The sequence below is a fragment of the Saccoglossus kowalevskii genome, chromosome 19 (genome assembly GCF_978046115.1).
Source record: "Saccoglossus kowalevskii chromosome 19, keSacKowa6.1, whole genome shotgun sequence".
Lineage (NCBI taxonomy): Eukaryota > Metazoa > Hemichordata > Enteropneusta > Harrimaniidae > Saccoglossus > Saccoglossus kowalevskii.
Genome location: NC_140659.1, coordinates 26,278,687 through 26,303,005, shown reverse-complemented (window position 1 = coordinate 26,303,005; position 24,319 = coordinate 26,278,687). Strand labels below are relative to the sequence as shown.

The window sequence follows — 24,319 nt, the reverse complement described above, 5'->3', positions numbered from 1 at the left end:
CTAATGTGCAGATTTGATTAGTTTTGGGTAAAAATCTGTGCAATATTAATTACCTAATTTGCATAATTAATTAGTTTTCAGCTTTTGATATTTCAAGTAGGAATAATCACATTTCAATGAAACTTGGTACATAGATGTCATAGGACACTGCACAGACCTGATAGTTTTTAGGGTAATATGAGTACATATTAATTACCTAATTTGCATAATTAATTAAATTTCAGCTTTTGATATTTCGAGTAGTAATCATCACATTTCAATAACACTTGGTACATAGATGTCATAGGACACTGCACAGACCTGATAGTTTTTAGGGTAATATCAGTACATATTAATTACCTAATTTGCATAATTAATTAATTTTCAGCTTTTGATATTTCAAGTAGTAATCATCACATTTCAATAACACTTTGTACATAGATGTCATAGGACACTGCACAGACCTGATAGTTTTTAGGGTAATATCAGTACATATTAATTACCTAATTTGCATAATTAATTAATTTTCAGCTTTTGATATTTCAAGTAGTAATCATCACATTTCAATAACACTTGGTACATAGATGTCATAGGACACTGCACAGACTTGATAGTTTTTAGAGTAATATCAGTACATATTAATTACCTAATTTGCATAATTAATTAATTTTCATCTTTTGATATTTCAAGTAGTAATCATCACATTTCAATAACACTTGATATATAGATGTCATAGGACACTGCGCAGACCTGATAGTTTTTAGGGTAATATCAATATATATTAATTACCTAATTTGCATAATTAATTAATACTTTGGTACATAGTTACACCAAAGAGGCAATACATTCTTGGTTTTCTGAATTTCTAGAAACTTTTCTCCTCTAGTCTAGGGTCTCCTGTATAAAGACAAAACTCATAAATTTATTACCCCAGACCATTCGTCCCGGTGTTATCGCTATCGCCACACGAGACTCCAGCTTGTCTCCTATACAATTTTCCTTCCGCCCACTTAATTTTAATATTCATATGACCTTTGCACTGACATCGATAGCCAATCGCATTCGACCGCGGACGTCACTCTAAATAAACAACTGAATAAATTAATATACCATATTTGGAAGATAGCGGGTAAATTCAACGTTGTTGGTGTGTTCCTTCGGGTTCCGAAGTCGCACGAAACGAGTTCATGTTCCGTTATCTTTCGCAAGTAAAACAGGTCGATATGTATTAAACATGGCATTTGTTTTCTTGTTTTAACCCCCTTATTACGCAAGCTTCCGTCGAAGTGGTGTTTTTTTCGACGATTTGTGGCATGTTGCAAAACGAACGAAACATTGCGGCATTCTTAGCGGTGGATAAGGGATCGACTATGTCGTCACATTTATGTCTCGTTTGAAAGAGAATAAACAACCGCTCAGAAAAATATGTTGTTAATATTTAAGTGCGGTGCCTTGAAATCGCCTGCCCGACGTCCAAATTTCAAAAGGATGTTCGATTTGCAATGACGACCGTTCATATGTACTAGGCGACGTTACTAATTACTACTAGGGTCGGTGTTTGCATTAAGAATTATAGAACAAAAGATCAGCAAAGCGGTGCTTTTGTCGGCGATTTTGTCAAAGGGAATATTGATAAAATGTTGCAAAACAGAATCGCGAGTTGGGTGAAAAATTGCGCCGGCGGCATTCTCAGCGATGGCGACACCCGAGAAACACCGTGTCACGGTGCATTCGTGCATCAGTACACCGAAGAAATACATACATATTGTTGCGGACGACTATTGTAGACTGTGTTCGTGTAGTCTTCGAGTTTGTGGACAGTTAAAGTCGTGTGTGAATTTATTCAAGCCAGGAAAAGCAGGAGGGATAACTTATGGAAATCGTCTTTCCAATTTGATCCAGTGCGACGTTGTGAAAGGAGCGACTCTGTCGTCTCATCTATGTCTAGTTTGTAAGAGAAAGATTGATAGCGCAGAAAAATCCGCCAATAATGTAAAACAGTGGCGTGAAATTGTCAGTCATTCTAATATCTCCCAACCTGTGAACGAAAGGGTTAAGCGTGCTGCCTTGAAATCGCCTGCCCGACCACGTTCAAGTTCAAAACGACGTTCCATAACTTTCTCACATTCAATTTGCAATGATGACCGCAGTTCAAATGTACTTAGCGATGTGACGGACATTAACAACCATGATGTTGAAAAGGAGTTTGATGAAAATATGCCATTTCCAATTAGAAATCATTTTGATTTGATTTATGGATGGCGAGCACCGACACTCCGATCCGACGAACTAATCAAAACTAAAATGGCGCGTGTCACGTGACTTTGTTTACTAAAGATAGCGTGGGCGTTTGATTGACACTCAACTCATTAGTATTCCACCAATCACAGCTACATCTACTTTCTGGATGTGCGCAGTCAAATTGTATAGGAGACAAGCTGGAGTCTCGTGTGGCGATAGCGATAACACCGGGACGAATGGTCTGGGGTATAAATTTATATGTATGTTGAATAACTAAACCCAATATGTTTGTGATGACTTCCTGATTGTAATAGATAGCCTATTTTGTTGTCTAACATCTGCAACTGACTGATGTTTTTTCCAGTTTTCCACCTTCCAGTTCTTTCTATTCTTCCCTTAAATGTTGCTCACGTAGTCAATACCGCAACCCCAACAAGTAACAATAGTGGTAAGAATTATTACTCAAAATAATCCTGTTACAAGCATGATAAATCCAATGATTTATCTTGTGTGCTTATATTATGTTCAGTTCAGTGCAACGTTTTTATAAGCTTTTTTTCTCCGTATGATTAAAAAATATCCGCTTATTTTTTTTTTCTTGCTAAAGAACAAAGGCACTGAACCTCCTGTCAGAAATAAGGACTAGACTTTTCAGACTTTTTCCAAAAACAAAACAAAACAAGATACCCAATACACCTTTCCTTCAGGTCTTTTATTCGTTGAATCGCTTTTGTGCTGTAAATGGGTGTTTTAAAAGAGACTACATTCAATACATTGATATTATTTCAATCTGGTGTCGTCCGGAATTTGAATTGAACTACTCAATCAAACTGAGCTAAACGTTACATAGCTTGAACTTCACAACGGCTTCAAAAGTAATTTCCTCAATGTCTAAAGAGTGTCTTTGTGCCCTTCAAAAAATAGATTACAGCTATACTCGTTTTACAGGCTGTGGCAATTTTACCTAAATTGATTTTGAAAAAGTGTTCTTTCTTAACCCCGAAGTTCAAACACTGGCATTGATTCACCCATCCACATCATATTGACATCAAAAATACTAGAAGGGGTTAATTATTGGCAAGGTGTATGTATACAATTTTCTAAACTTTATGTAAAACCTTTTTGTGTTAGATGTTGAAATTTAATAAGACGGAAATCATTGCCTTCGTGAGCAGCTGTAATGTTAGTAGTATTTTCCTTTCCTTTCTTTGCCAATACCATTTGCATTTGTAAATCTCCCAAGATCTGTAGCTTCCTTGATTGATTTGCTTTTTTTATAATCGGTTCTTTTCTCATCCATGCTATCTTTGTGTACTCTCTATGCTTTGTAAAGACAGGCTTTGTATCCTATGTGTTCTATGGAAACCTATCATATTTCTTCTGTATTACTTGTTACCTAAATTCTTATAATATACCTTTTCAGTAAGCCTAAATCACTGCTCTGACACAGATGTGTGAATCAGTCTCATTTTGATGTCTATTTAATTTGATACGATACGATGAATGACTACCTTCCCAATCATAATTGAAGGTTTTGTGAATGTAAATTTAATGTTATTGGTGGCAGTACATAGTAGAGTTTATGTAAACAATTTATTTTCGCATTATATAAGTTGCAAAGGTCCCTTCTCCAAATGATGCGGCTTAGCAACTGTGGTGCTTTTATACAGCAATGCCAATTATATTTTGATCTGAAATGTTTGATAATCCAGTTACAAAAAGAGAGTTAGTTAACACATAACACTCATGCTGAAAGCCTTCACAGACATTAAAATCAATGGATGTCAACAGGTGATGTTTTAACTAAACAGAATCCATACTTTATCATGTGATTTTCATGTTCACCTTAAGTATATCTATTTGTCTTGCAGGTCACCATAGCAGTAGCATACCGTTTACCCCTCCATCACCTCTGAGTAGTCGTTGTTCTTCATGTGGAAGTACATCATTCTGGTCAACACCATCTGCTTTGCCCAGTACCTCTCCCCCACCTTTCTCACATATGGTACGTACTATTAAACAAGGAGTTTCTTTAGCATAATGATATTGTCACGTTTAAATTTAAGGTAGAAGCCTACTCATAAATGAAAATACCCAGAATTTATTCATTTTGCACTAAAATGTACTCCAGGGCAATATAAAGATAGTTAAGGGTCACCAGCATATTTTTCAGGAAAATGGTTGTTGTATTTTAGTTGATAGTTGCCATTTTGTCAGTATTATAATGCTTTTACCATAGATTCCTATGGCAGAGATATTATGCCATATCTCAAATTATAGGCTAGGGTTGGCTGAAAAAAATCATATATTGGTAATGATTGCGTACTTATTATGCAGCTTTATGTTCTCTCGAATTGTTCTAAAAATAGTGATTTTTGAAAAATATGAGAAAAAAATGAAAAAAAAAAATGCTATTTTATTGCTTTTTGGGAACAATAGCTCCATGATTTTACATGGGAAAAGGTAATATGTAAATGAGCCACCATGTTTGTTCATAAAACTTGAACAATAATAGTTGTGTGAGGGATGTGTAATGTTTTTCCTAGAGTAAGTTTTAGAACTCTGGTGTGGTGGTTGAAATATGCAACTCAACTTTATGTATGTGAACTTGTCATTGAAGTGTGATATGGTTGCATTGAATGTGCAACCATAATGACAGGCAAAAACAATTACCTACTGGAAAAGCTGTACAATACGTAGATAATAAATAAACTGCATTATTCCTCTTTTACAGAGAGCAAGAGTTGTGACAAGTCCAGATAAATTTGTGAAACCAACCTCTCCAAATTCATAGACAGTGGTGAGCTGTACAAGACCACCCATGTCAGCAAAGCAGTCTTCTCTTCATACAGAATAGAGAAAGACAACTATGGACTGAATCAAATGGACTAGTGTTATAAATATTGCTTTTGAATTGTATCGACCATTGTGTTTTCGCAAGTAAGTTGCTGTTAAATTGAAAGCCATTTGATGTGAGCAATTTTCTGATCGGTGGAATCTTGCACATCTTATCCTAAGCTTGCTTGGTCAAAGTATCATAACTGGCTTTAATTAACAACTTGCACCATTGAGTGTATTTAGATAACAGAAAGTTGCATAACAAGTTGTAGTGGGAGCTGTTTTATAGTTTAGTACAAGAAGACACTGAAATATGAACTGATATGATATATTATGAGATGTTTGAGGGTGGGTTGAAATCTCTGACTTCTTAAAGGCAAAACCGTCCCTGGGATACTGCTTGTATTTATTTGCCAAAAAGTCAGGTTAAGGTCTTAAAGTGTCCTGAAACTAATAAAAGGAATTGAATGCCAATCTGTATGTAGGATAGCCACACTAAATGCATTTATTGTATTTTCTTGATCATTATGGGTGCTCAAAACACTAGGGCTAATTCAAATTGTAGTGTAGTGTATTTTCCACCGACTCGTCTGTTCTTCCGCAAACCACAATTTTATATTAAGGAAAAAACGTTAATTTTTTTTATTGTGCCAACAATTTGTGTAGTCAGATTGGAGGGGATTGAGTTTAATTGTTTTGATCTTCCCTGCCAAGCTTGCCCAAGGCATGTATATCTTGCTAATCAAAGATATACCTCTAGGGAGATAAATGCATGTACATGGTGGTCAAAACCACATTTCAATATTTAAAAAAATGATTTTGTAATTAATCTTGCCAACTTGTTAGAGTTTGTTGCCTCACTTATTGTCACTTGCACTTTTTGCCCAAATTGATGTAATTATCAATGGAAGTCTTTGATAAATTTTCTAAGAACTTAAATTCCTTGAAATCTTCAGGAGCAAATATGCCATAGAAAAGTGAGATTTTAAGTTGTGTAATACTCTGTTATCTTAAAGATCTTCTTAAAATGTTCATCACCAGTCTCACTCGCCAACTCGCATGTACTACAGATCAGTGGTAATATGCCAACATCAGCGGTTTAAGTTTGCTAATTGTACATGAAATGAACTATACATTCCACTTTATACTGTTGAAGTTTGTTTTGTATACAGCGCCCCCAGTGATAGGATTATGAAATGTTTCTGACCCTGTGTATGAGATTTCTTAATTAAAATCTCGATATTGGAGTAAAGTTTGTTACCTTACAAGAGTGGCTGAAAAACTTCTATCACAGAACACATCTGGTAAAAAAACTTAAAATTTGAGTATATAATACTGAGCTTATTATTCAGATTGTAGTATTTTGTTTACTAATTTTTAAGTGCAATTTTGTTGATTTTTTTTTTCTTGTTTAAATAACTTTTTTTTTGTAGGGACTACACTGTCTCCTAAAACAATTGCTAAATACATCTTTATTTTTGTTTGAATTCACATAATTATTATATATATATATATATGATATTGAAGCTTTTATATTTTAAAGCGTAGATGTTTGAGGCGTGTTCTCAAATTGTCAAAAGTTCGCCAAAATAAAGTGTCAAAGGACTATTTTATGTAGGTGGCAAACATTAAATTTTAAGTTTTGTAATAGAAAAACATTGATGTGTTCTTTGCTTTGTCACTCCATCAAAAATATCCTTCTTTCGTGTACAGGGGAAGGGAGAGTGTGTGATCCTACATAAAGTATCTTTCATTTTTAGCGAACTTTGACAATGTGAAAACACCTAAGTAAACCTTGAAATAAGCGGTGATTAAACGTATACAGAAGTCATGCTTACGGACGATCTCAAATTGTTTCCAAAGAACATAATTACTTTACAGTTCACATGTGGAATGGAGAGGGAAGGGGAATGGTTGTCTAGAAATGTTAAATTTGTTTTGCGAAAATCTTTGACATTGAATGTACAATGTTCAGAAAAATTACAAGTGAATCAGCAGCTTACAATCCTTGTCGGTATACAATTATTTTATACTTTCATTTAAGAGAAGGTGAGAAAGTTCAATAAAAAATAATAAAGTTGCGTTTCCTTAACTATTAAGTTTTAAAACCATCTCTTCAGTTGCTGTTTTATCACTGTTTTGCATCACTTTTTTTTTGTCATTATCTGCACTTTTACAAGCGAAGCTTTAACTTTCTGTTCAATGTATCTAAAATGTAAACAAATCTTTAACAGATGCATTTTTGCTTTGAGTGTTTTTTTGTCACATATTTTGATTACTTCAGAATTATTGTTATCAAGAATATTAATTTAATACACAACATTCATTACATTGCTACATGTATAAAAAAAACGTAGTCATGCCAATCCTTGTCTGTATAGTATTATTAGTGGTTTCTATTTTAGATTTCTCTTTACCAGCATTACATCACTTACGATGTGTCCTGTCTGTTTTGCTAAAGCTAAACTAAAACAACTGTATAATTTGGTGAAATTGTACCAAAGAAATACAGTAGATGGAAAATGTGTTGTATTCATATGTTTATTTTGCTTACATCTTAGGAATTAGATACAACGTCAGACAATTTTTGATTGGAGGATAAGTATGAATCCATCACTTGTTTTTTTCTTTTATATTGATGGAAAATTTGGCTTTCAAGACATCAGCTCTTCTCATTTTAAGTTTCAGTATCTTTGCAGGTGTAACTAACCATTCTGTATTTCGGGGGGGGGGTATATTCAACGCATGTAGAACGTGTATTTACCAAGAAAGAAAAAATATCAGGAGCAGTACAACTTCTGTAATGTGTTTTTGCATCACTGTCTATACATATGAGAACTTTGTTTGTCCACAAAATGCACCACGTGTTCCCATTATATAACATGTTTAATTAAAAATTAACCAATGCAATGCAATGCATTTGTACTCTGATTAAACAGTTATCAAAAAAGATTCTTGGAACAATCGATACTTGATACTATCCATGATGAACTTTATTATCGAGGTAGACTGATTTTTTTTTTTGAAAACATACAAGTTTTATACTAGCTTAAAGCAATGTAATGAAATCTTGCTATATATAATATACTATACTATATATTGCTTGACGATGTACGTGTTATTCAGCTCTGTTTAATTATGCTCTTGCCTTTATTCTCAGAGTTGTGTGTTGATGCTCGCCATCTGTTGAATTGATTCACATCCCAATTTTACTGTCTTACAATGTCAAAGCACAGAGTTAGTGTACATTTGTAAGAATGAGATTGTACAAAATAAATTATCTAGCAAAATTATACCGTGTTTTTGTGTATTTCCCCCATTCCCTAAGTATAACTTTGTTTGCATGTGAGTAAATGCAGTGTGATTTGAGCCCAAACTTTAACTGTACTGTGTGCTCCACAGACACCTTAATTACTGTAAAACCTTTAACTGTACTGTGTGCTCCACAGACACCTTAATTACTGTAAAACCTTTAACTGTACTGTGTGCTCCACAGACACCTTAATTACTGTAAAACCTTTAACTGTACTGTGTGCTCCACAGACACCTTAATTACTGTAAAACCTTTAACTGTACTGTGTGCTCCACAGACACCTTAATTACTGTAAAACCTCAGTGAAATTAAAAACCAGACAGTAATTAATGTGTTTACAGTATTCATCAATCTGATGTATTTTATATATTTATTTTACTTTTACTATTTTTTTTGTTAACTATCGCCTTGTTGGTATTTACGATTACCAAAACTCTTAAAAAAACTGCCAGCAAATGAATAATAATTAAAATAAAGGAAAATGTATATTAGAAATAAACATAAATTATTTAAAAAACAAACAAACTATGATTTCATTTTTAATCAGATTTGGTATTCAACAGAACCACATTGCTTTCACATTTACATATCAAAGGACAGCTATGTTACCTGACAAGCTTGTTTACTCGGATCGTTTTAAATACACCCTATTTCATGCTTCCAATGTATCGTTCCTGGGAGTTGCGCCCTTTAGTGATGGAGCATTTTGACGTAAAAATTATGTATTGGATGGAAGCATTGTCATTCAAGAGCATTGATTGTGTCGTTGCCTGGTAATATAGGACAATGTATTGATGGATCCCTACAGATCAAAACGATATCGGCGCTTTGAACTGCCTTGGGTATTTGCCGACAGAGGGCGCGATTTAGGGAAAGGTATCCTCGGGGGGGCGGACATCCGGGCATTTTCACCGCCTGGCAACCCGCGGCGGTGAAAACAAAGGCCCAAAACTCGCAGAAAACGGTACTTTGGGATGACTGTTGTGACTCCTCTGAACAGTGCAACCCGATTAGCCCTACGTGTGTAACATATATAAATTTGATTGTTATGGATTACTTCAAAGTTGAGTTTGTGTTGTTTTTTTCGAATTTTCACCGGCTCGACCGGCGTTCCACAGCAGCGCGCACAGAGCCCATAGAAATGCATGGTACAGTGGTGCGCGTCTTAGCAACGTGGAACGTCTGTGACGTAGCTCCGCCCCCGAGGATACATCTTTTCTTAGCTTTCATTTCTTTGATTGATGCTACATGTTAATCATCGCCCGAATCACACCGTTTCGCAAGCTCGATGTACACAATACTTCTCCGTCGTAATAAGACGATGGTCGAAAACTCGAACCTTGGATAGCGAAGATGCATTTTGATTGGATAGTATGTGTTATTGTAAACATATGTAGAAATCACACAAAATGACGGAACACTAATAATAATAATAATAATAATAATAATAATAATGTGCATATGTGCCGATTGTTATTGTATCAAATCAGCAAAGGTACACTTGAAAATTGCAATGTTCAGAATTAATCATGTAAATATGTAAAAAAAAAAAAAAAAAAAATAGGTTGAAATTTAGCGCCCTCTATATAACAATGTTTCCTTTTGTTTTTCTGTGTTGATATCCTTGGGTACATGTGTATTATCTTAGTATTGCCGAATATATAAATGTACTTGTACCTTGTCAGTATTCACTTATCGAGTTAGTAAAGATCGCTTAAATCATCACAAACAAGTAAACATTGGCAAGAATAGGTTTTGGAATAAAAGTTAAGCAACACGCATCATGACTGGAAATGTTGCACACATAATCGTAATTATAACTAATTTAATTCGAAGAGAGTAAAAAAAGGGAATGGAAAACTTGCCCTCTAAAATAAGGCTAAAACAATTCAATAGGGAGTGTAGGGTGTGAGCTCAAAACTACAGACAGAGCCGACCGGGCAGAAATAAAGCACTCAACGGCACCCAAAGCCAAGGCATGCTTACTTGCAAATACAAATACAACCGAAAACAATGTACAGACAAATGAAAATACGCCGAAGGATACGTCGTCGTTCATTGTCATCATTTTTATTTAGTGATCGCTTTGTAATTGAGTTGGGTAATAGTAGTTATCAGCAGCACACTCTTCAAATAAAGCATAAGATGTTATTACACCCATATTAATGAGTTTTACAAAGGTAAGTACATCGTCCGCCTGCACGGTGTTGTTCCGTTCGGACATTCCTCTCTGGAGTGCTTTTGCCGGAACATGCACCTTGAAAATTCAAGATGAAGTAAGTAGTAACAGTTAAATTTTAAGACATAGAGTAATTAACAGTTTCTCACTGAGATCTTTCGTAAATTTTCTAGAGCGAAACGTCCGCCCTCCGACTCGCTCAATTGATTATTATAACATGATCATTATAATATTTAAGCAATAACCCCTGCTGAAGGCGGGTATACCACGAGATATTGCACAATTCACGACATATATGCAAGAGCCGCAGGATTGCATATGCAAATTTTGTGTTTGGACCAATCAAATCAATGAATTAACATCATCAATATACTGGTATAATATAATATTACATATTTGATACGAATAAACACAATATTTACGGAATGTATTTGATGATTCGCCGGAACGTGGAGCATGAATTTAAAAAAAAAAAAAAAATTGTAAAAAATCAAGAAATAGTCACATGTAATGACGTAATCGCTTGTTTGTCTCTGTAGCTGATACGTAAGTTACTAAGATTCAACTTGTTGCAACTTTACTTGTGTGATTTGTATTACTATATTTTTAGCATACTTTAATACAATTAGGAAAATGAGGAATCTTGCGTAGTAGCGGCCAACTAATAACGCTCGAGAACATACTTTCCGGCGTAAATTACTAGTATATGAAGACGATCGAGATTACACTCGGCAGTGAAGGTCAGAAAGCTGGAGTCGTTATACACGTTTTTATAAATATGCATTTTAAAAAAAAAATCAAAATTAACGTTACATGTAGAATTCAAATTGACCAATCTAGAAATAGTATTGTGATATCATTATTAGTTCAATTTATATTAATTAGGGCGTATACAGTGTTCAGCTCTTGATCCACTAATTTTGAATGAAGGGGTGATGATTGGTATTTAGATTGTTTCTACTCTTGGAGCAACAAATGATTCCTTTCTTTTTTTTTATAAATATTTATAAATTTGTCAGTTCAAACTGAAACTATTGGCCGATTGATTAACATTGGAACGTTTTCAAATCTTACCGTTCACAACAGCCATTGGAATTTGTAAATATTGATAAAATGAAAGAATACCTTTGTTACGCCAAGTACTAAGCCCCAGCCGAGTTTTTTTCAAAATAAAGTTACTCTAAAACAAGCACCTTAATGGCATTTTTGTTGTGTAATACATGTAACTCTTTTTCTCTTTACTCTGTAAATCTAAGGTACATTTCTAATGGTGTGCATAGTTTCACGAAGAATAACTGGGACACAAACTTGAAACATTCATATGACCGCGATACGAACACAAAGTATTGAAAAGAAACCGCTCATAGTACCATGGCACCGAACAACGATATATTACAAAAACGTGACAAAATGAAAATTATTCGTAAAATTGTTATCATTTGAGTCCAAAACGCCGGATCTCGTAAATAACTCATCAAGTCAGTCCACTGCCACAGTGTGGAAAGTGCCGCAAAATCCAATAAATAACCAACGTTGAGGGTTTTGCGATTTAATCAAAAATATCTAGGATTTTCAAATGGTACGATCTGGATTTATTAGTAAATCGCCAGTATTGGAATTTACGTTGGACTGTCCGTAATTTTTTTTTAATACACGGATATATATATATATATATATTCTAATTAAATACAAAGCAATTTAAATTGCCGATTTAAATCCACGTCTACCAATACATCAATCAATATATCAACCATATCCCATATATCATTTTTTTCTCGAGCAAAAGAACCAAAATTTGATTCTGATGCTATGGAATTACTAGTATTATGGATACTATGGAAGCATGTCGTGTCATTGAGCTACATTTACCCAAGAACAAAAGATAAAATTCACGTGACGCCGTTATAGTTTCTAATGCAAAATGTTCTACCAGAGATACATTTCCTTTAGTTCCACACATTAGTTTTCAGAAACATTCTCCAATACAACAGGACGTCTGGTGCGTCTTGATCTCCCGGCAGTAACGTTTCAGACGTTGAGGACAGCAGACGGAGTGTACGGTATTGACAAATAAAATAAAAACAAATAAAATGTGTAGACTGGTCATTTTTAACCGTTAGGCCCATCATGATGTCTGCAGACCTTGTTTTCAATTTATCTTCTTACTCGCATCCCTTAGGTATGGCTGAATATGTACGTCCCGGGAACGTCCCATTTTGGTGTCCACGATCTAGACGAGACCACAGGCGCTCGGAACGTTTCCTGGATAATAAAAAATGACCTAAAGTGGGATCGGCATAGTTAGTCATATAATTATATGAGTAGTAGGGGAATTTACCGGCGACTGACTAACTATGCCGATCCCACTTTAGGTCATTTTTTATTATCCAGGAAACGTTCCGAGCGCCTGTGGACGAGACCACCGGTGCCGGGACTACCTCACCATCAACCATACTCGTACCGCTGTGGGTGACTCAAACCGAAATTACGCGTAAACTCGTGTATATTCCGTAATTATTGTTTTTAGCACAGTCAAAACAGACAATAAAAAAATAAAAATAAAATCCTGGATCACTAGATCATTTTTTCGAAAATATGTGACAAGAAACATTATACATGTATATTTATTTGAGTGATATCGAAGCGCCATCGTGCGACACGGTTTCGGTACTAAGCTCATAGACTGGCGCGGAGAATGGCCCTCAGCTGCGAATGCCAGACTATTAAGATAAGTTATTATAAATGCTACCCCCGGGTAGTAATCGTATAACATTAAATCTCGGGTTACCAAAAGGTTGATTTAAAAGCTGTTCAGGTTAATCACAAACTTGGAATGAATAAAAATGAGGCCGGGAAAGAATGTTTACCCCCACCAATAATGGTTGATTCCACTTTCAATTGTGTGTTTACAGAACGAGTGATGCGAACCAGGGCGTATGCTAGTTGTCGTGGGTGTGACTCGCCCGCTTTTTATCGACCTTTGAGGAACTAAAATATAATCCTACGTAATTCGAGTCACTGATAAATCAACAGTGGAGTATCAGATTAGGAGGACACCCGTGGATTAATCCTGCCAGCGGCGTGTTGAAATCGAACTGCAGTCCCGCAGGTGAGAATTGAAACTAGTGCGTTGTCCATTGTATTTTTTGTAACTTGTTGAATTTCTGAATGAACATTGTCAAATAAGAAATAGTGCCGAAGCAAATACGATCGTATTTTTCGTTTACCGTCTGTGTTTACTCCAGTTTTGTTAGGGAACTTTCTTTTGAGTAAAGAGTGTTGTCAGACTTGGCCTTAAGTGTTGACACGACGCCTAACAGATGACATGAACCACTTGCCAGTCGCATTTAGTTGGTATAAGTCGTTACTTTTAATGCAAACGTTACTCGCCGAGCAGCGAGTCATTCATCGTGGCCTATCAGGTGTGAACACGATAAATTTGTGTGCCGGCGTCGACGCCCTAATTGTGTCCATGAACTGGTATGTCCAGTTACAGGTCGTTTAGCATTTGGGATTCTAGTATTCCCGTTTCCTGCTGGATAAGGTGGTGAATCATTATATTTTTCCTAGGTGTGACTAGATCAACAACTTTGTAACTCCCAAACTGACAGTATCTCTCTCGATTGGAAATAATTCACGTGACATTAGAACAAATCATTTATGTTTATAAAAAACAGCACTAAAAACTGAAACTTGATGTCTAGTTGTGGTAAATGGACACAACAGACTATAAAAAATATCCCTATCACATTTGATAGGCCAATTTCCCATGTCCAGCATCATCAGCCAGATTTGTTTTCCTCTCATTGTATACATGCAGATTATTTTTTATTAATTTTTCTTGCTAAATGTCAGAAATGAGTCGATTATTGCTGTATTCACCACAAAAGTTACAATTTTCAGAGATATTTAAATATTTTTATTTCAATTCATGCTTGTACGTAACACCTAAAACATCACCTGTTGACCCCGTAATATAGCATTCATATCGCCGATCTGAGGAGACTTTCACAAGGTGATAAAGTAACACTTACACAGAGTCTACTTTCAAGTTCTTAAACTTGTAGGAAAAACATTTGACCAACAGCCAAGCCTACGTCTTTTATGGTCGATTGGAAAGTGGTTGATGAAGGGCACTCACTCCTCATTTCTAGTTGCATGCTGGACCAATTCTTTGCGCATTATGAAAATTTGAAAAATGTTCTATAAATTACAGCCTTCACACAATTTGTTATAGTTGTCGTTAAATACTGCGCATTGATCTCATTCATATTGGACATCGATTTAACTCATTTTCATCCATCTTGCATCACATATTTCAATCGCACATTTTTGTCGCAGTTTCAGCTTTACAGTAACTTACTCCAGGAAAACACAAACATGGCTACATAACCTACTGTAAAATACTTTATTTTTGCTTGGAATTAATTTTTGCTATTTTCGCTGACAGGATGATTCAGTGAAAATAAAATGCAGCGAATATACAGCGAATATACTATTTTACAGTATATGACCATGCAGCCATGAGTAAATGTGCAACGTGAATACAATAAATACTCTATGTACATGTATGAGACTGCATGGTAACAGGAAAGTTGTATTCAAATGTTGTAGACCACTTACATGCATAGTATCATCTTCCTGGTATTAAACAGTCTTTTTTTTAATTATAATTTATTCCTTCTTATTTTTGTAGTCAATGTTACCGGAAATGCTTAATTAATTGGTTTCTATTGCTTGGAATGTGCCCAACAGTAATTTATTAGAACAATTGAAACATAATGAAATATCATAATTATATTTGCAGATGCTTCATGGGTTTACTAAGAGTACAATTTAGACGTCAATATTAGTATACAAGTCGTGAGACAGTTCGTAGTCTACGAACTAGAGGATCATCGATAAATTGCCACTATTGCGGTGATAAGCAAGAATACACTGGTTGCTATGGCTACTGTTAGTTTAAATGGATTACATCACTGGAGCCAATGGACTGTTTTCACTCTTTATGGAATTGTCACCTTGTGTTTGATTGGTGGAAAAGTAGCCCAAGCTGAAGGTAAGAACCAATCAACAACAAGCACATATAACCTCACTGCAACAATCTACTGTGACAGTTACAGTTGAAGTATTTATTTTTTTTTGAAAAAAATTGTATTGTGCATTCATTAAATTTACATATTAAATACCTGATACAAATATGGTACCAAAGTCAAATTAAGATCAGACATGTATAATATTGAAGTTGCATTGAATTGAGAGAGAAAGAAAAAACTAAATAGAATTTTTTATACAAAATATGTAGAATATGTCGTAATTTCAGCATATATAATAATAACATATTAGAAAAAATATTATATACATGATATATGCATATAATACTACATATACATATGAATACTAATTATAATACTTTAAAATATTTTCTCTTGGAATTAATTTTTGCTATTTTCGTTGAAGGAATGATTGTGAAAATAAAATCCAGCGAATATATCTTTATTTCCTATAATTTACATTAAACTCCTTAAAAATCAGTGAAAACAAAACACACAAAAAGTATTTTCAGCGAAAATTAATTCCAGCTAAAATAAAGTATTTCACAGTATATTAATTTGCTACATGTGTAATTTATACCTATTTTATGAAAATCATGTTTAAAAAAATATACTTATCTAAGAAACTATGTCACCTTGTAAGGGTCTGTTAGAAAATCATGTCACCTGTGTATTGTTCCATTATCAATTATTACAAAAATGAATGACACTTCATCCGACACATATTTGTTTGACATCATTTATCCCTCATTTGCAATTCCCATGTTAGTTCAAGTGTGAATGAGAAAATAAATTACTTTCTCTGTCACAAATAAAACGAAACCAGTCTGCAGTGTTATATTGAAAAAAGGTACATAGTCATTTGTATCAAATTTTTATTTGATAACTGGAATGAAATGGCTTCCTGTGGTGTCGAGCTATTGCTAAGAAATTTTGAAGGACTTTTTAATTTACTTTATATACCTGGTATTATAGTACACCATTTTAAATGTTTTTTCAGAGAGGTATCGCTTGTTAGGTGCTTGACAATTGCTAAGAAACTGTTGGTTTGATAGTAGACCACTACAGAGAACTTGCATGTAATCATCCTGCTATTAATAAACAAATGTATAATGTTATTTCTGTTGTAATTTCTCTATGGACGTTTAGGTCTGAAATAAAGTATAATAATAATAATAATATCAACGCTTATCCTGCCAGCTCCATGTACTTTTACATTGAAAATCAAAAATTTTTATTTCCAACATTAAGCGCCAAGTTTAATAGCCCTACACTGTTAGTTTGGGAATAGGTTTAATTTTATCAAGTATTGTTATGTTTATAATATTTCTTTGCAAAGCATTGATTATTGTGCTTAAGTGGTATTGATTTAATGAGTATAAAAAAAACATTCCAAAAAATATTGGAATTGAAAGTTCATTGACCTAGATCTGACCTAATAATACTAACCTTTTTAACTAAACACATCATTTCTAATTCGGGAATATGGAAATACAATAAAATGTTGCTACATATCAGCACTTACTGATATGCAGTTATAAAATATTAAGAGGTTATTTTGCAAGGATATTGCAAAGTATGCATTGATGTAGACAATATAGTGGAAGTATCAACTGATGTGTAGAGACGGTCTACGCAATAGTGTACTGTCAGAGTACATACTTTCTGGTATCCTCATAATATTTATACATATTCCTGATCTAACCGTTTGGTAAAAGAAACTTGACAAGATGGTTGAAATATGTGTCACTTTCTTGCTTTGTTTTTAAATTGATCTTTTTGGGAATATCGCATAATCATGTGATATTTGGAATTGGTATTTTTTAATTTTGTAGAAATCATAAAAAACATTCAATGCAGCAAAAATTACAGCATGCCTATAACTTATTAAAATAAGCTGAAAATGTATTTATTTAAAAGTATACCAATAATCTATGGTCTCTCTGTATGGTTAAAAAAATACAGTCAAAAATAAAAATGATAATTTGTTTTTTTAGATTTCCAAATATTTAAGGATAGGATGCAAAATATGGAATGTTTAACAGTACTACAAATCAAAAAACAAATCAAAAGAATCTACAGTGTTCAGTACATGGCCACCCTTAATATATTTTAGATTAGCAAATATATAGAAACAAATCTTAAACCAGCAATTTTTCAGGAGGAATTATGGCTTTAATATCCTACTATCAAATAACCTAGTGAATTGTGATTAACCCTAAACAAAGTCAATTAATTACAATAATTGAATTGTTTACATTTTGACAGCTAAATAATGGAACAAAACAACAATTGACAAAATGCTACTAGTTTCCATGGCAACAATGATTTTGACATTTGCCAATAGCATTTTAGTAACTCTGGCAACATGAATAGAAAATGAGTGCCCAAAAATTATTAAAAATTATTACCGATACTGTGTAAAGAAAATGTTGGTAGGTAACCGCATAGTCCTTGGTAATTATTCAGTATAATCAGAGGTTACAGTTTTCAGTGTAATATTTATTGATATGTGCATCAGTGTGTAAGTTTCGCAGTGCCCAACGACATGAAAGTCGGTTCTAGTCCTCGCATCTTGGACTAATATAGGATTGAACCCTTGTGTTTGTAATCAATAGGTTATATTAATTTGCATAACACAAGCACTTTTGAATTGAATGCTGGTTTCAGGTTCAGCAAAATAACAGGTGTTTGTGTGTTGTGGGTGCACCGTGAATAACACTCAATTGCGGTCCTTTGTGTACCTGAATTTAATACCCTTGAAATTTATAAACTGTTTCCAGTGAACATGTTTTAAAACACCACTCCCGCTAAGTTATTTTTGTTTGTGAGGGGTTTCCTCAAAGGGCAGTCGTAGATGTATATCTACTTGGCATGGCTGGCTGCTTAGTGATCGGAATACATGATGCATGCAGTCAAGTGACACTTCTACTTTAGAAGTGTGTTATTCTTGTATCAATGTTTTCTCTCAACCTTTCTATATGTACAATTTTGTAGCAGTGAACATTTTATTGGCACAAGGCACAAAGACTATCGCGATTTTGTTCTCTCAAATGCCGGCAAATTAACATATCATGAAAATTTACAAAATGCTTTGAGATGCATGTTTATTTGAAAGAAAATTTCATAAATGTTTTTCGTTTCTCTATCTGTATATTTCATTATTAAAAATATGATACTTCTATGCTCATTAGATTTTTTAATTGTCAATCAGTGAAAAATAAAATGTTAATTTGTGTGACTATTGTATGTGTTTGTAAACAAACGATTGGTTACGAATTTTTTTGTACCACCATTTTTATGGAATCTAAATTGCATTGGGCTATTAATATTATAATTTTTGTTAAGTGGAAAGTTGATGGCTTAATCCAATATTTTGTACTAAATGTTCACAGTTACAGATTCAACTAAAACAACCTGTTGCTGCAAATATTATTATTTTATTTTTTTTCTATTTTACCGGTATACATGATTCCTTAAATTTAATTTTAGGAATAGTAGAATTTGACACGCCTATGGTATAGGGGTTAAAGGTTAATGACTTCTGAATTGCTTTATGTTTTAGAATATTTTTACTGCACTTAATCAATAATTATTTTTCATCTGAATTGATGAGAATAAGGTGTAACCATGGAAATTGTAATCTTGTGTATAAACACCTTGAAAAAGTAAATTTGCAAAACATGCTATAAATCAATGAAAAATTCTAGCCAATTCAAAATGGCCGATAAAACTTCATTTCTTTAAACGTCAGTGTCAAATTTTACAATCTTTCACAAAATGAAGCAACGGAAATTTGTCTAATTTTTGCAAAAATGTTGATCAAGACCGACTTTATGGAGTCAATGAAAAATTATGCCTATTTGGTCCAAAATTAACAAATAATTTAAAAAAAAAATATTTCACCAAAATGTTCGTGACTTACCGTAAAAACTCTAAAATTTCGGCCACTTTTAAATAATTTTTTTTGAAACAGTCAGGTTTTTAGAGTACTAAATAACGATAAATTTTCAGCAAGTCTAATTTTTTAGAGTCAAAAAATCGACAAATATAGACGTTTGGTTATAAAAAGTTGCAGAAATAGAATAGTTATAGAAAGTCGTGTCTCTAAACAAATTGTTTGAGTAAAAATAAGTGAGCAATTTCTGGTGAGATAAAAATTTTGGAGGTCAATAAATTACAAAAACTCGCCAAATAATTAGGTGGTTGAATTTTTAGAGTAGGTAAAATTTTAGAGTTTTTACGGTAAATTATAATGCTCACAGGATTTTTTATTATAGTGTAAATGACATTGTTTGCATGAATAAAATGCTTTACTTTGTTACAAAGTGCGGTTTGCGAAAAATATAGATTTCATTATCTGTACAGGAAACCAATATTGATCCGTATGAAAGTACTTATATAGGCATACAGTTACTGTGTACATGTGCTGCATTAATCTGTGACAAAAATAATGAATACACCCTTCTAGTGCTATTTTTGAAAATTGAACAATTGCTTCCTGTTTTTCCCAAGCTATTTTAGATTCTAAATTAGTTGATATTGATCCATAAAGAAATTCTGTTCAAATTTTTAGTGCAGTCCACCATCCAACCGGCATTGTTCAGAGTTTATACCATTTAAATTTACATTTTGTATAATTATTGTGTTAAGGTTTTTTGCCATGCACCATGAGCTGAATTTATTTACATGAAACTTTCTGTTATTTTTTACTGCCCTCAAATCTAATGAGGTTGTCAAGGAAACCTTAACCAATACTGTAAAATACTTTAAATTCGCTTGGAATCCATCTTCGCTATTTTTGCTGAGGGAATGATTCAGTGAAAATAAAATCCAGCGAATATACCTTTTTTCCTATATTTTACATTCAACTTGTCAAAAATCAGTGAAAATAAATTCCATACAAAATACCCAAAATGTCTTTTCAGCGAAAATTAATTCCAGCTAAAATAAAGTATTCTACAGTACTAACATTTCAAATTTGGCATTGGCATCGAATCTATATACGATATTCATAGTTGCAAATTGCTGAACAAATTCTCGATCTTGTAACGATGAAATATGTATACTGTATCATTGAAATGTGTCATACTTTGACCATATAGGACCCACCTCTGTCATTTACATTTAAGCACATGTGCTACTAATAATATAGTAAATACAGTATGCAATCAAACTGCTTGTCAGTCTGCGCTGTTGCATCAAAATTAAACAAATAAAATGTAACACAATGATATGGGAATGTATGTATGCTGTACATGCTGACTGCAGTGAAAGCTTTTAAGTGTTCGTGGTTGGTTACCATGGCAACTGTCAACATACTTTCCTCTGGATAACTCATTGCTTTTCATTCATCTTTGAAATGTGTTTATTTAAGAACAATACAATGTGACCAATAACTGCTTGGATGAATTACATGCAGAATTTGTACAATTCTGATGTCATGTTGCCTGGGTAGTTGTTTATTGTAATTAAAGTAACAAATGTTCAAACTGGGGAAGAAATAAATTATTGTATGGCCCCAATTATTATTTGGGTTTACCTGGTACCTTTTTTAATTTGACTAGCCTTTTTTTACTGACACCTTGATTTGATATTTTTTGCTTTTTTGTTACCTTTAAACTCTTTAAATCAAATAAATCATTTTTTCTTTTATTATTTCCAATAATTCAGATGAAGACCTGTATCCAATGTGAAATTATTTCCATTTGTTCCAAAATCAACAAAAAAATAATAAAACAATGCATACAAATCTGCAAAATGTTGCAGCAAAACATATGTCGATAAAATATAATCAGTCTCAAAGATTTTTTCAAAGTGTATAGTAAACTTTGCAGATGATAATAAATTTGACAAGTTATTCTTTCCAATGATGATTTATGCATACATTTTTAATATTATTAGAAAAATTTGTTTTTCAATCCAAAAGATTATTATGCGTTCATAATTGGAATTCAATGATAATTTAGCAGTTGCCATGACACTTGATGAAAGAGTAGAGTGTAGTAGATCAGTTTTATTATTATGGTGACATCCATTGTTTATATAGCATTCCCAGCTGGTGAGGTTGCCATGGTAACAAATGATTAAATATATCAGGTATGAATAATTTATCCATTTTAGCTCATAATTGTATTACCTGTCAGAATATATGATTAGTTTATCCCTGTTCACACGTACAAACTGAGAGTTAGATCGATTGGTAAATATTCCCTATCAGTGGGCTGAAGTGTTCTCTTTATATTTCACAGTAGGGTATATAAACAACATTTCTTTCACAAAATTACCTTTCCAGAGTATAAGAATGAAAGAATGAAAAGTCGAACACAAGCACCTGCAGACCTTAACCAAGGTTTCCAATGTTACTTCCATTTGTCAATGAATCTCACCCAGTAGAATAGGTCTTTGCATTGGGTCTGTGGCACATTTGCCCAAGGGTAGGGTCAACCCTTTTTGGTGTTCAGCCTAAGGTAGGATTTGAACTTGGGTCTACCGATCGTGAGTTTGATGCGGCAACCACTATGCTACCAGTGACCTTGTTCACTATTGCTCCATTTATACGACAGTATTTTATATGAGCCCTATGGCTCGAGCCAGCAAAAATGGTTGTGTATACGCAGCAGGCTTGAGCCAAGTTTGGCTCCAATAAACACTCAGATTTGAGCTTTGAAAGGATTGGACCTGACTTAATTGAGAGGCTGTTCTGTTCTGTGCTTAACGAACTAGACTGAATTCGGGTGGATCTCAGCTCTCGTTCGGCCTGACCGTGTAACGCACTGAAGATAATCTCCTGTAAATCGGTGGGAGAAGCAGTAGTTCGGCTCCGATAGAATGCTGTTGTGTGAACGTAGCAACAGTCTCATCTCAGGGTTAAACATTAAGCTCAAGCCCTCCAACTCTAAGCTATAACCCGGGTTAAGTAATGTTTTTTCGATAGTGGTAAATGTTTTTAAGGTTCTATTTGAGTATGATTACATCATTGCTCTAATTTGCCCAGAGTTCATTGCAAATAAACAGAGTAGTCTTCCACCATTTTGAATCATACTGACTGTTGTTTTTTTACATTAAGACACCAAATTGTCAATATATTACATTTGGCATATGCAAATTAAGTCAATATAGCAAACAACAAAAGTGACAAATATTTGATATATTTTCATTCATTTTTATATATGCATCAACGAATCAGACAACTTTGTTGCCACAAATTAGCTTGTAAATTCTATTTTCAATGCACAAACAAAATAACTCATGATATTATATTGTTCCAAATGTTTGGCACGAGAATACCAAAAGGGAAACCGCTTTTAAGTTTTAGCATTTTTTCATCAAACCCAGCACCATGCATGAAGTTATTCTTACTAAGATTTACCCTGTGACCTTTCTGGAGCTCACAGTCTGGGATAAGGGTCACTTGGTGAATACACAGGGTCAGGTGATCGGGTCAGTTACTTGTTGACCTTAACATTTTCCACTTGTAATGGACATTTGCATCACAATAATGATGACTTAGAGATTGATAATGATGATGCTGACATTTCAACTGACATTGTTAAAATTGCTGTGTTAGGTGTTGGTGCATGGGAATCTTTTTAATGGGCAAAACAGCAATTTTGCTAGATTCCATGGAAACAAATGACAATGTGATTTTATATGTACAATATGTAAAATTTGGATGTAAAAATAATCGTTTTAATTCTCATAATCTTTTAATTCTTACTACCATATACTTATCCCACTTTAATTGGATGAGAACAGGTCACCATGGATACCAGAAACACTTGTTGCATTCACAATTACAAGACTATACATGAAGGGTAGTCCTTCAGCCTGGGGCAGATAAAATTGTCATTTGGACAACTGAGGAATAAAATCTCTTAACAGAATAATAAATATATAGACAACTTTCTAATATTTGTGTTTAAAACATAACATTAAAACCTGACTACTGTATGTCTATCCCCTGCATACGTTTGTTTTAATGTGTGTTTTGAAAAGAAGGATATATTCAATATCTTTTAAGATACCTACTATTTGCTCTTGTATTTTTGGTTGATTGACTTTTATTGTCATGTGAGTGTACATCGTGAATACTTGAACAGCAGATCAAATAAACTCAGTCTGGATTCTAGAGTACCCCGGTAATAAGTAAATGAGATAGTAAAAAATGACAACATGCTTTTTGAATAATTAAGACCTTAAAATTCATCATTCCTCATACGTGTAGATGCTCTAATAGAAGCCACATCCCATCTGTTGTATTGTATCATTTTAATAGAAACCGCGGATTTTAATACAGATTTTACAGTACTTTACAAACTTCAGTGAAATATGAAATAATTTTAACACTATTGGGTAATTACAAAGTGATTGTTTCCATGGGAACAATTTCAGCTACAAATTCAGGTATTGGCGAGTCCCATATCTTACAAATACTGTTTCTGTTGCATCTATTATGGTTACACACATATTCCTTAGCACGTCAAAAGCATGAAATAACATTTTGACAACAATACAATTTTAAAATTTCCACATTTTTTACTAAAGTTAGCTGCAGCCCTCTTTTATGAAAACTTAATTAAATTACATTGGGAATAATGTACCTGCATATTTTCCAATTGAGTGCATTGATGATAAAGTTGATTTCATAATTTGTTTTGTACAAAATGTATTTACCTTTCATTGACCCTGAATTCATTGATTATTTATAAATGT

General features: G+C 33.6%; 2 protein-coding genes across 2 annotated transcripts in view; both read left to right on the top strand.

Moving 5' to 3' along the window:
* LOC100376320 (coiled-coil domain-containing protein 6-like) overlaps positions 1 to 5,266 on the top strand; it is a 39,949-nt gene extending 34,683 nt beyond the window's left edge. Inside the window, exons 7-8 of the mRNA XM_002735348.4 lie at positions 4,092 to 4,225; positions 4,955 to 5,266. Of these exons, the coding sequence (XP_002735394.1) occupies positions 4,092 to 4,225; positions 4,955 to 5,014 (194 nt within the window). The 3' untranslated portion in view covers positions 5,015 to 5,266. The remainder of the gene's footprint in view (positions 1 to 4,091; positions 4,226 to 4,954) is intronic.
* Positions 5,267 to 13,466: 8,200 nt separating this feature from the next.
* Positions 13,467 to 24,319, top strand: part of LOC146731438 (uncharacterized) — a 31,055-nt gene continuing 20,202 nt past the window's right edge. The window contains exons 1-2 of the mRNA XM_085493770.1: positions 13,467 to 13,659; positions 15,358 to 15,609. Of these exons, the coding sequence (XP_085349896.1) occupies positions 15,498 to 15,609 (112 nt within the window). The 5' untranslated portion in view covers positions 13,467 to 13,659; positions 15,358 to 15,497. The remainder of the gene's footprint in view (positions 13,660 to 15,357; positions 15,610 to 24,319) is intronic.